General features: G+C 54.2%; 1 protein-coding gene across 1 annotated transcript; it reads left to right on the top strand.

Moving 5' to 3' along the window:
• The first annotated feature begins 2,115 nt into the window (after positions 1 to 2,115).
• Positions 2,116 to 6,151, top strand: LOC122392257 (uncharacterized protein K02A2.6-like). The gene is made up of 3 exons (XM_043386923.1): positions 2,116 to 2,343; positions 3,040 to 5,769; positions 5,960 to 6,151. The coding sequence occupies exons 1-3, from the start codon at positions 2,116 to 2,118 to the stop codon at positions 6,149 to 6,151; spliced, it is 3,150 nt and encodes a 1,049-aa protein (XP_043242858.1).
• Positions 6,152 to 12,723: the final 6,572 nt, after the last annotated feature.

Below are 12,723 nucleotides of genomic sequence, written 5' to 3'. Positions count from 1 at the left end.
AAGGGTAAGATGTCGCCGGCTGAAGCGGCATCGGCCGACGCGGGAAACGCGGCAATCACAATTTTGTGTTTACACACTCATAACTCAAGTTGTTACCGGCCGATTTTCAAAATTCTTTGACCATATGATTGCCTGTACATTTCTCAGTCTTCTCATTGAATTTGAAGCGAATCTAATATAATCAGCGGTAAGGAGCGCGATGTAAAGACGGAAGCGTCCCGCCCCGGCACAGTCTACAATTCAGGCGGCGCGCAACGGCTAGCGCCGGCCGCCGCGCCGCCGCGCCGCGGCGGCGGCAGGATGTTTGACTTTACACCGCTATTACTAGAAAAGTTGTGAACCGATTTTCTTACTTCTTGCACGAGAAGATCCGCAATTCAATTCTGGACAGGTAGCCGAAATTTCACATTGATACTTTGCTTGCGGCGCGAGTTATTGGCGAAAAACAGGAGGGGTGGGCGAAATCCGCCCCCCCTTCCACTGCGCGTGTTAATATCGGTGTTGCCCGACGCAGTCGGTGGTTCAGCCCTTTCCTTAGCTTCCTCAGCCCTTTCAAGGCGGGTGAGTAGGCGAGAGCCCACAAACACCTCATCCTCCATGGTCTGTATGTGACTAGAATCATCTGCATGCCCTAGCTTGTCGAGCTCAGCCTGAGTGCTGTGCAGCTCGCTCTGCACCTTCTGAACATGGTGGAGCTTGAGGGCAAGTAGGTCTGGGTCCAAGTTTTTACGATCACCTTCTCGGTAAATTCGAAGCTCATTGCACAGTTTCGTGGCCTTTGAACGAAGTTTTGTTCTCGTACTCAAAAGTTCATCCATGATGTGACAGGTATCAAATTCAATTTAAATTAAGATATAAAGCGGACTGTATGTAAACAAACTATAGCAAAGTAGGGATCGAAAGTCAGTCCAATCGCCAAGACGGTAGTCCCAACGAAGGCCAGCCCAATCGCCAGGACAGAAGTCCCAACGAAAGCCAGTCCAATCGCCAAGACGGTAGTCCCAACGAAGGCCAGCCCAATCGCCAGGACAGAAGTCCCAACGAAGCCAGTCCAATCGCCAAGACGGAAGTCCCAACGAAAGAAAAGACGATCCGGCCCCGGTGGACTTATGTCAGGAACTCAGCCCGACTGTTCAGATTCCCATCTCGCCTCTGGCTTTTTGTCCAAATCAGATCTAACCAAAAGACATTGGATTTGGTTCCTCACGTCTTATTGCCACGATATGGTCAAGCAAACAGACAAACAAAACTGTGCAATGCAATGACTTGATATTACAATATGACTCGAATGCGACATGAGCGCAGTCGCTACCCGTAAATTGCCTCCTTGAATCACGGTGAGGCCGTGTGTATGCAAAATAATTGCCGAGGAAATGTAAGTAAATCCCTAATGGGGGCCTGCCATGTTAATATAGCTGATATTAACATGGCCAGGCGTCGGGTACCGGTAGCCGAACGAGGTTGATGTTAGAGCAGGACTGCAATCCCACCTCTTAAGATTTTGGCTGTTCGGCGCAATTTAGTTGGTGGGCTTCGAACAGGACAGTAGTCCCATTCTCAACAGCGTGCAACAAATTACGCCGAACACGTTGCCGCGGAGCGAGCGGACAAAGCCGGCACATCAGTCCGACTCCGAGATCCACACCACACGGACAACGTTCCGGTCCCGCCCGAATCTCCTGCGAGCGTGCGCCGCCGCCGCGGCACCGGCCCCACATCACCGCCAGTCACGTGATCCACGGGTCACCAATCAGCGAACGCGCCGCGCAGCGCGGCCGAGCGCCCGCCAGGTAGACTGCGCCGCAGCGCTGCTCGCTGTATGTAGTGTAGTACCCCTCCCCGGGCCCCCCGCCGGCTGGCAGCGGCGGCCGGAGCCAGTCCGACCTTTAGCCGGCCGGGTCAGGTAACCGGGACGGCCGCACCGCGGCGCCGCGCCCGGGCCGGCCGGGAGACGGAGTCGGGTGCCCGCCGGCGAGCCGTCGGCAAGGGCGCGGGGCACATTAGTCGAGTTGAATGTACACTGTCCAGTCTTGAGTGCGAGTGATGAATGTGTGAGTGCAATACACTACAAGTGGCGACAAGAGGCTGAGATAAGCGGACTGCATTCAAGACGACATGTTCCAGTCACCGGCGCCACCGGAGTTCCTGTCGCGGCCGGGACAGCGTCCTGGGAGCTGGCGACAATGGTACGAGGACTTCCTGGTCTTCGCTGAGGCCAGCGGGTGGTTGGACTGGACGGACGGTCGTCGGACAGCGTTCCTGTTGACAGCAGTCGGAGCGGAGGCACGTCGACTCTACCGAGCTGCTGCTTCAGCTACCAAGCAGGAGAACATCGAACCTGGAGTAAGTGACACTGACGCCGGCGGCGCTGGTGCTGCAATTGTGTCTCAGTTCGATGCTGCTGTAGCTGTTTTCAAGAAACTGTTTGAGAGCGATTCTGATGTTCGTTCTGCTCGCTTGAAATTCCGGAAATGCACCCAAGGCCCGGATGAGTCATGCGTGATTTTCCTGGCCAACCTCCGCGAGGCAGTGGCCTGTTGCAGTTATGGTGCCCTGACTGACGACATACTGCGTGATCAGTTTATCGAGGGTTGTCGCTCTGACCAGCTTCGTGACAAGCTGATAATGATTGATGACCTATCTCTCTCCAAGCTAGAGGCTGTGGCCGAGGCCCACGACCGGGGCTTGCAGCGAAAAGCTCTACTGCACGACTCATCTGCCGGTGCGACTTCACCTTCAGCTCCTGCGGTGGAGGTGGCGTATACTGGGCAGCGGCGCAGCACGAGCCGCAGTGACTCAGCGCGTAAGCAGACGCAGCGTCAGCCTCCTGTGAAGAAGTCAGGTACGTGTCGTGCCTGTGGTCGACCGGGTCACTGGGCAAATGACAAGGAGTGCAGAGCGAGGAACCTGAAATGTTTCAAGTGTAACACTGTCGGACACTTAAGCAAGTGTTGTCCTCGTTCTAACAAGACCGGTGCTGTTGACAATGTGCAGATTTTGTCCGTGTCTGCTAAGGATGACGTATGTCCTGTCGTTCAGACAGTGTCGTGCCCGTACTATGATGCCTTCATTGAGATGAAGCGTGTCAGGATGCTGGTTGACACCGGCTCGGCGGTCAGCATCGTCCCAGCGAGGACGTACTGGCAGCTCTTCAGTCACGTCCCTCTCCGTCCTGCGGGTAAGCTCGCCCAGTGGAACGGCAGCGGCATTAAGGTGCTGGGTAAGATGTCAGCTGACGTCACAGGACCGGACCAGCTCTCCGTTCCAGCGGAACTGTACGTGGCGGTGGGTGATGTACCGATCATGGGCCGTGATCTCCAGCATCAGCTCGGAGTCACGGTGAGCCGTGGCAGTGTCGTCTGCCAGGTGAAGCAGGATCAGGTGCTGCCAGCCATCAAGGGATTCGTCCACAAGGTGCGTCTGATTCCCGGAGCTGTGCCCAGCACGCCACACCTGAGGACTCTACCGTACGCTGTGAGGCAGGAGGTCAGTGACCATCTAGAGTCCCTGGAAGCCCAAGGAGTCATCGAGAAGGTACCCTGTGGCTCTTCGCCCTGGTTGTCTCCGATTGTCGTGGTCCGGAAGCGAGGAGGTGAGGGCCTGAGGATCTGTCTCGATCTGACGGCGGTGAACAAAGCCATTGTCGCAAACGGCTACCCCATCCCTCCGATGCAGGAAATGCTGGACAAGCTCCGAGGTGCCAAGGTGATGTCCAAGCTCGACATGAAGTCAGCCTATCATCAACTGGAGCTGCACGAGGAGTCCAGGAACCTCACTGCTTTCGTGCATGAGGGTCAGACCTGGAGGTACAAGCGGTGCTGCTTTGGGCTCAAAAGTCTTCCGCAGTGTTTCCAGAAGCTCATGGAGACTGTTCTGCAAGGCATCCCTGGTGTTCAAGTCTACCTGGATGACGTACTGGTCACAGCGCCCACCCGTGCAGAGCACGACGCGAGGCTCAGCACCGTCATGAAGCGGCTGAAGGACTACGACATCACGCTGAACGGGGACAAGTGTCTGCTAGGTGTTGTGTCGCTGGAGTTCCTGGGGTTCGTCGTGTCGGAGCGTGGGATCGAAATCTCACCAGATCGGGTCCAAGGTCTTCGAGACATGGGACAACCCCAGAACACCAAGGAGCTCCAGGCTGCACTGGGGTCCCTCGCGTTCTACAGCAAGTTCGTGCCCAACTTCAGCTCTCGGGTAGAACCTCTGCGGCAGCCGCTGAGGAAAGACGCCCCAGCCTTCCGATGGACGGAGGAGATGACAGCTGCGCTGGAGGATGTGAAGTCGGCGATCCTGAACTCGTCTGCGCTGGCACCGTTCGACCCCAGTCTGCAGACGTTCGTCACGACCGACGCCAGCGACGTTGGTCTCGGGGCCGTTCTCTCACAGATCCACCCAGATGGAGAGAGAGTGGTGGCATTCGCCTCCAGCACGCTCAGCGCAGCACAGCGCAAGTACAGCGTAACTGACAGAGAGGGCCTGGCATGCGTCTGGGCGTGTCAGAAGTGGCACAAGTACCTGTGGGGCAAGGAGTTCGTTTTGCGGACGGACCACGCTGCCCTTCGCTCTCTGCTGTCTGCCAAGGGCATCGGTCGGGCCAGTATGCGAATGTCTCGCTGGGCCGTCAAGCTGATGAACTATGCGTTTCAGGTTCAGCACATCGAGGGGAAGTTGAACCAGGCTGATGGCATCTCACGCCTTCCCGGCAGTCATGGGGTTGCAGAAGACGAGGACCAGCTGGTCGCAGCCCTGGAGGAGATGATACCGGCGGTGAGCAGCGCTGATATCGCCGCAGCAGGCCTTGAAGATGACGAGGTCAAGGCGCTGATCTCGCAGATCCCACAGCGCTGGCCGTCGAAACTGAGGGAGGTGCCGCCTGTGCTGAAGCCCTACTTCAGGTACAGGAACGAGCTGAGCATCGAGAAGGGTGTGGTGTTCAGAGGTGAGAGGATACTTGTTCCTTCTGCCCTCAGAACCCGCGTGGTGACAGTTGCCCACGAAAGCCATCCCGGGATAGTGCGCACGAAGCAGCGTCTGCGCGCAGTCTTCTGGTGGCCAGGGATGGACGGCGAGGTGGAGACAGCCGTCAAGAACTGTCCCACCTGCTCTGTTGCGGACAAGTCGACCAAGACGTCCAGGACGCCTCTCATCCCGGTCTCGCTGCCTACTGCGCCGTGGGACAAGGTGGGAGTGGACTTCATTGGTCCGATGCAGGGTCCGGCAAATCAGAGGTACGGCATAGTGCTCACAGACTACTACTCCAAGTGGCCGGAGGTGGCGTTTGTATCAGAGCCAAGTACAGACGCCGTGATTGACTTCCTGACGTCAGTGGCGACCAGAGAAGGCTGGCCGAAAGAGCTGGTGAGTGATAATGGAACCCATTTCACGTCAGCACGGTTTGCATCGTTCTTGCAGGCTAACGGGATCAAACACATCAAGGTGTCCCCGTATCATCCAGCAGGTTCCGGAGCTGTGGAACGCTTCAACCGCAGTCTGAAGTCTGCCATCCAGATAGGTGAGCAGCAGAAGGCAGACAGGCGGCGGCACGTTCAGCAGTTCCTGATGGTGTACCGGGCGACGCCGCACGCCACGACGGGACGCAGCCCGTCAGAGCTGCTGCACGGACGCCAGCTGCGGACGTCACTGGAGAACGCCGTGGTGCAGAGCAGTGACTGCAGAGGTGACGGCGCCATCCAACAGCACGTCCGGAAGAAGCAGCGAAAGATGAAGCGGTATCATGACCGAACGGCAAGGAAGCCCGACATAAAGGTAGGCGATCTCGTTCGCTATCGCCTGATGCCAAGGCCGCGCAAGGGAAAACCTCGGTTTTCCAAGCCATATGTCGTCACCGCACAGCGTGGTCCCGTGTCGTTCGAGCTGGAGGGTGGCATCAGAGTCCATGCCGAGCGACTCTCCCCGTGTCATACATCTGTCCGCCGGCCTGACGTTCCCGGAGGAGGCGGGCGAGAACAGGCTGACGAGCCTGATCTGCTTCCTGACGACGCCGGCGGCGGCGCCGAGACTGTCGGCGTGGAGACAGCCGAGAGAAGAGAGGCTGTCGGGCCTGACCAGCTTCCTGACGGCACCGGAGGCGGCGCTGGGACCGTCGCAGTGGAGACAGGCGACGGCGGAGCGGCCGAAGTCGACGTAGGTGGAGACGTCTGGAACGACTCTGCCGGAAATGCCTCTAACGTCGACGTCGAGGACGCCGGAAACATGGAGGGCCCGTACCGCACGCGAGCGGGACGGGCAACGAGGCGCTGGTGGAGATGAGCGCTTCGGGGGGAAGGGAATGTAGTGTAGTACCCCTCCCCGGGCCCCCCGCCGGCTGGCAGCGGCGGCCGGAGCCAGTCCGACCTTTAGCCGGCCGGATCAGGTAACCGGGACGGCCGCACCGCGGCGCCGCGCCCGGGCCGGCCGGGAGACGGAGTCGGGTGCCCGCCGGCGAGCCGTCGGCAAGGGCGCGGGGCACATTAGTCGAGTTGAATGTACACTGTCCAGTCTTGAGTGCGAGTGATGAATGTGTGAGTGCAATACACTACACTGTAGCAGCAGCGGCCAGCCGGACGGCCCGGCGGCCGTAAAGATGTAACAAATACTAACATTTCTCTTCCAACGGGCCTCAACCGAGAGCTGATTTTTTTTCGCGCGAAATAAAAACGCCATCTGGCGGCCGGCCGGCGGTGCGGCTGAGGGCGATCGGTGCCGGCTCGTTGGCACAGCGTGCGTACGCTGCGTCCAGTGGGAGGGGGGATGGGAGGGTTCTGCGGGAGCATTACGGGTCAAAACTCAAAATATTATCGAAATAAGATTACATTGCACTCCATCTATAAATTTCACAGATGGAGCAACGATGCGCTTGCAGACCGTGGAATGCTAAATTTAGGAAATGTTTGTGTCTCCTAAGCTTAAAATAGCGTCACTCAACGTAAACGGGCTACGAGGCTGCGCTCAACGAAAAATGCCAAAAAGGCGTAAAATATTTACCTGGTTTAAACAGAAAGCAATAGATATTATTCTTCTTCAAGAAACGCATTCATCAGAATCAGACGCCCAGATGTGGTTAAATCAATGGGGAGGCAGTGGATATTTCGCTCATGGAGAGAAAAACAGCAGAGGCGTGGGAATACTAGCACGACCAAACTCTGGCATCGTTTTTAGCAATGTTTATAGTGACAATAATGGTCGCTACATTATCCTCAACGCCGAATTCAATGGCGCCAGCCGCGCGTCCAGGGGGCCCCCGCGCGCTCCGCCGCCGCCGTCGTCGTTTGCGTCGCGGACGGCACGAACATCAGCAGCAGCAGCGGCACCGGAGCGATCGACATCGGCCCCGCCAGCCGCCGCCGGACGCCGGCCGTCGGGACGGGCGGCCCCGCCGAGGAGTGACGTCACCTGGTCCATGCTGACCATCTTCTGACCTCGAGACTCGCTGTCCAACTTGCAGAAGACCGCACCTCTCCTTGAGTACACGGTGTAGATTTTTTTACGCTTTTTGCTTCGAGCAGAGCGTTGAAGATCTCCTTGTTCATAGCTGATAACCCACGAGCCGCTGGGGGGGGGGGGGGCATAAAGTTGCCCCCCCCTTTACGTTTTGTGAAATATCTCCGAAACCTGATGAGCTACGAACGTGAAACTTGGCATAGCTTCAAATGAATACCTAGGCAATGTTTGAGGAAAGTTTGGTGGTTGTAGTACCTAAGATGACGTCACAGTGACGTCATAAAGTTTTGTCGTTTTCCGATATGGACCGTTTCTGATGACGCTGAGCATGAAACTCAACTGTAAATGAACTAGACAGCACCTGCTGTCATCCTAAAACATCTAACTACACTTCCATCTAGTTTCTGACCAATAATCGACCCTTTATATTCGGTCCCATATATCTGATGTATCGTGAGGAATATGAGAGTCGCAAATCTATAATTTCACTTATGACGTCACTGTGACGTCATTTCGAATGGGATCGACACCAAATTTGGACACAACCTCGGCTAGGTATTCAGCAAAATGTATGCAAAGTTTCGTTTTTCTAGCTCTTCGCGTTGCGACGATATCGTCGCAGAAGTAAAAGGGGGCAACTATATGCCCCCCCCCCCCCAGCGGCCGGCGGGTGGCGCGGAGGCCCAGCGGCCGCCGGGTTAACGACTCATTGATATAGAGAGGTGCCGCCGGTCGATCTCCATGGTTTTGTACTCTGGCTTGCTTCATCCTTCTCTCGTAAATGTCGTCCTTAACCTTGGTCTTGAAAAACTTTACAATGACTGTGCTGTCACCCTGGAGTCTGTGAGCGGTCTGGATGTCGCTGCCGGTGACATGTACCTCAGGGAGGCGTCGATTGAGGACAGATATCACCTTTCCTTCGATATCTTCATCGCGCTCCCTTTTCCCAAATTCCTCGCTCTTGAGTATCAGGCTGTTCATTCGTCTGTTGGTATCTATGCCTTCTAGCTGCTCCTGTAGAGCCTTAATGGTAGCTTCTTGAGAGCTAACTCTGTCCTTCAGTACGTTTGTTTCGGCATCTTTCAAGAACAGTTCACCTTCCATGATTTCAATACGTCTCTCCATACTTCTAAACTTTTCCTCCATGAGCTTCGTCACCTTTTCGATGCCTTTATCTATAATTGATTTCACGGCATCTAAGGACTCGCCGTCCAGACGGCATGAGTGCTCACCTTTTTCTGCGCTGTCTTTTTCTCTGCTGGAACGCTTGCTCTTTTTTTACGTCTTTGTCCGTGTCCGTCATCCAGAGCCTGCATCATCTCTGGGAAAGAACACTGACGTTTTCGGCCACCTCTCCCTATCAGAACGGAGCGATCAGTGTCCTCGGCGTCACCGAACACGGAGTCCAGCTCCGATCCACCAGTGTCCGTGGTCATTTCACGCATCGACACCGAGACGAGCCGAAAATATCACTGTGTCCACCGCGAACGGGTACAGGCGTACACAAACACAAGCGTTCCACAAGGCTATTCCAGCGGCCGGCCGGTAACTGGCGCGGCTAGGCGACCCTACCGGCCCGGTACCTGTCCCTCAGGGCACGGCCGGCGACCCTCGCGCTCGGAGCGTCCGACCTCCACCGCCGCCGGGACGGGAATGAAACTTGGTGGATTGCATGCTGTTATGGGCGCCTACAATTTGTATATCTCGGATTTTTTATATCCGTGACCTAAGGTCAGGTCAGTGGCGTGACCTTTCCATCACAAGTCAATGGAGAAAAATGAAAATGCCTCTAGATCCGTGTGTACGCAAAGGAACAGTCCAAATATTTCAGAATCACAGTGATTTAGTCCACTCGTGATGACCAAGGTGTCAATTTGCTGATAGCCTTTTATTTCTCCTCTTTGCTGATGATACAGCAATTTTCTATACAGCTTCTAGCATCAATAACTTGCAAGCTTCTGTGTCTGTGTCATTCCCTAAAGTTCTAGAGTGGCTACATTGAAATCGATTATCACTATCAGCTTCAAAAACATTTTATCAGATATTTTCTCCGTCGACTTCTCTTGATGGTCTAAGTATTATGGCCAACAATATACATATTAAGAGGGCACAGACTGTGAAATATCTTGGTGTCCTGGTCGACGAAGACCTAAGCTTTAACCCTATTAGTGGCAGGCTCCTGGCTACCCCTATTAGTGGCAGGGGGGGGGGCTGTTTACGACCCCCCTTGATATCTCGAGATCTAACGGGCCGATTTTCAAAATTCAAACGGCATTCGATTTCGCTCAACGAGATCTACATTTCTAAAAAAAAATAAAATTAAAAAATGTCAATAGGGGGTAGAGGGGGGTAAAAACGGGCAAATTGCAGATACATTTTAGACTGTTTATCACGGCCAGGTTTCTGAACCAATCTTAACGCAACTTTTGCCGATCGATAGAGAATGAACCAGGAATTCACATGGATCCTAAAAATATGCATTTTCAAAAATCATAGGCGGATACAGATCATTGAGATTGAGGGTACACAAAAAGTATAGTAAATAAGGTTTTTGTTGGTACTGTTTCCAAAAAGGGTCGCAATGGTCTTGTTATGCTACAATTTTCTTATGACCCAGTAAACATGCCGACGTCGGCCCGACGTCGGGCCGAGGCTCGGCCCGACGTCGGCCCGAGGCTCGGCCCGACGTCGGCCCAACGTCGGTTCAACCTCGGTCCGACATCGGCTGGACGTCGGATATGCCCGCATGTTCCGACGTCCAGCCGAAGTCCAGCCGACGTCGAGCCGACGTCGGGCCGAGGTCGTTTGCCGAGATTGACGAGATCGTTCGTCGTTGGACCGACGGGGCCGACGTCGGCATGTTTATTGGGACAACGTGCCAAAAATATCAACCGGTGGCGGGATTCGAGCCCCCCAGTCGCCGACGTCGGCATGTTTACTGGGACAACACGCCAAAACCATCAGCCGGCGGTGGGATTCGAACCCCGTGCCATTTGGACGCGAGGTTGGTGCGCTAACCACTACACCACGCAGCCAGATAGGGAAGAAAGTTTGTTTTGTTGTGTTATGCCCTTTCGGTCTGACAAGACCATTTCGGAGCCGGAAGGATGATAGGATGGAGACATTGGTCTTCTTGTCGAGCACCCTGGGTCCAGTTCAGGTAGAATCCCTGGTCCCATTGCTGTTACGTGACACTTATTTGAAAGGGCGACCCCACAATGGAATCATATAGCCATTCTTACACACCTGCACCAACGTTTCCCAAAGTGTCCCTTTGATAGGTCGCACTTTGGCAAAGTGACACTTGCCGACTGGCCTTTCTATATGAACTGGGCCCGGCCCTGATGAGTTGCCGGGGCTGAGCCTAACCAAAGGATAGGCCGAGCAGCCCCCAAGCACTCACCGCACCCGGCTACGGGCGAGCTCGGCTTACGGGCAATCCCAAATGGGATAAAGTTTCCCGTCCAGTCCGGATCAGGGGTTGCGTCGTGGAGGAAGATTCGAGTTTGCTGAGGATATTTTGAATACAGAAGCTCTTTATGAAACATGAAACATGTATTTTATATTATTTTAACGGTCAAAACAGCGGCCGATGTCGGTCCGACGTCGGCCCGACGTCGGCTGGACCTCAGCAATTGATCTCGGCCCGACGTCGGCCCGACGTCGGCTGGACCTCGGCTGGACGTCGGTACATGCGGGCATATCCGACATCCAGCCGACGTCGTGCCGAGGTTGGACCGACGTCGGGCCGACGTCGGCATGCCGATGCCGAGTTGCCGACGACACCCCGACGTCGGCCGACATCGGGCCGACGTCGGCATGTTTACTGGGGAGAGAACGACTAAAAGGGGGACCATCAAAGCGTCCAAAACCGCAGCATCCAAAGTACGCAACATCCAAAACCGCAGCGTCCAAAGTACGCAACGTCCAAAATACGTCCAAAATCGGGTATATAGGGAGCATTCACAACGTACAAAACCGAAACATCCAAAACCGCAACATCCAAAACGTATCATCCAAAAACGCAACATCCAAGGACGCATCATCCAAAGTACGCAACATCCAAAGTACGCAACATCCAAAGTACGCAACATCCAAAGTACGCAACATCCAAAACCGTTAGGTTAGGTTAGGTTAGGCTAGGTTAGGTTAGGTTTCCTTATGCCCGGTAGGCATAAATCAGTAGGTTAGGTAAGGTGGCTCCATATCAAAGCATACAGAATCTTATCATACAATCATCAAAACATACAAAATCGTAACATACAACGCGCAAAACCTACAAAACAGGCCGGGTAGGGGACAGTCAAAACATACAAAAGCGCAGCATACAAAATTGTGTCATACAAAATCGCAAGGTACAAAATCGTTTCACACAAAAAGGCAGTGGAAAATTAATGGCATTAATCAAAGTACGCATCATACAAAACCATTTCATATAAATTTACATCATTTCGTCGTCCTTGAGATGTCAATTTTCAGTTGGATCAAAACCTACAATCTCAACTGCGCTTCAAGCGACATCTTTGTTAGAAGTTTGTGTAGTTACGAAATATTCCACTAGATGCCTCCTCTGTCAAAGCATAGCCAAGCTTTGCACGGCCAGCGTTTTTTGCTTGTTTATACAGTGAGCGCCGGTCTCGGAGCGACGGGGCGTCCCGGTGGCGCCGTCGTCCCCCTCCCTCAGACTGGGCAAGGTCTCCCCTCCCTCGGCAGACGGCGCGGCCCCAGAGGAAACGGCCAAGGTCGTGCCTGACTTACATCCCCGCTCTCTGCGGGCCGGAGAACGAAGTTGCGCTTGGTACATTGAACATCATTCTGCTCATTTTGACCATAGCTGCCGGAACATAATTCGTAAATTAAATTGAAAACTGCAAAAGAAATTAAACTGACTTTAACCCGCGCCCCGTAGGGGGCCGAAACGGCCCCCCTGTCCTTTTCCGTCGATATCTCCTAAACGGCTGGAGATATCGCCACCAAACTTTCAGGACCCCTCCGGACATCAATTTTACACATTGTGACCAAAAATATTTTCCAGAGGCTATGATAGGTTGGCCACAAATGACGTCAGAATGACGTCATGTTCTGTAATTTTCGACCGAAAAAAGACCTTCGCGCGAAGACCTGCCAGGCCTACAACTTTGAAGATACAGAAAAATGATCAAGACATAAAAGGTGTAGAATTGACAGGGCTACAAAACTGCTATCTCGGATTTTCGAAATGTTTGAGTTTAAACCCCCCAAAATCAAAAACGCATTTTTTTGGATATATTAGCCAAAAAT

This window comes from Amphibalanus amphitrite, unplaced genomic scaffold (genome assembly GCF_019059575.1).
Source record: "Amphibalanus amphitrite isolate SeventyFive unplaced genomic scaffold, NRLGWU_Aamphi_draft 000477F_arrow, whole genome shotgun sequence".
Taxonomy (NCBI): domain Eukaryota; kingdom Metazoa; phylum Arthropoda; class Thecostraca; order Balanomorpha; family Balanidae; genus Amphibalanus; species Amphibalanus amphitrite.
The sequence above is the reverse complement of the archived record's forward strand: the minus strand, read 5'-3'. Positions and strand labels throughout refer to the sequence as shown.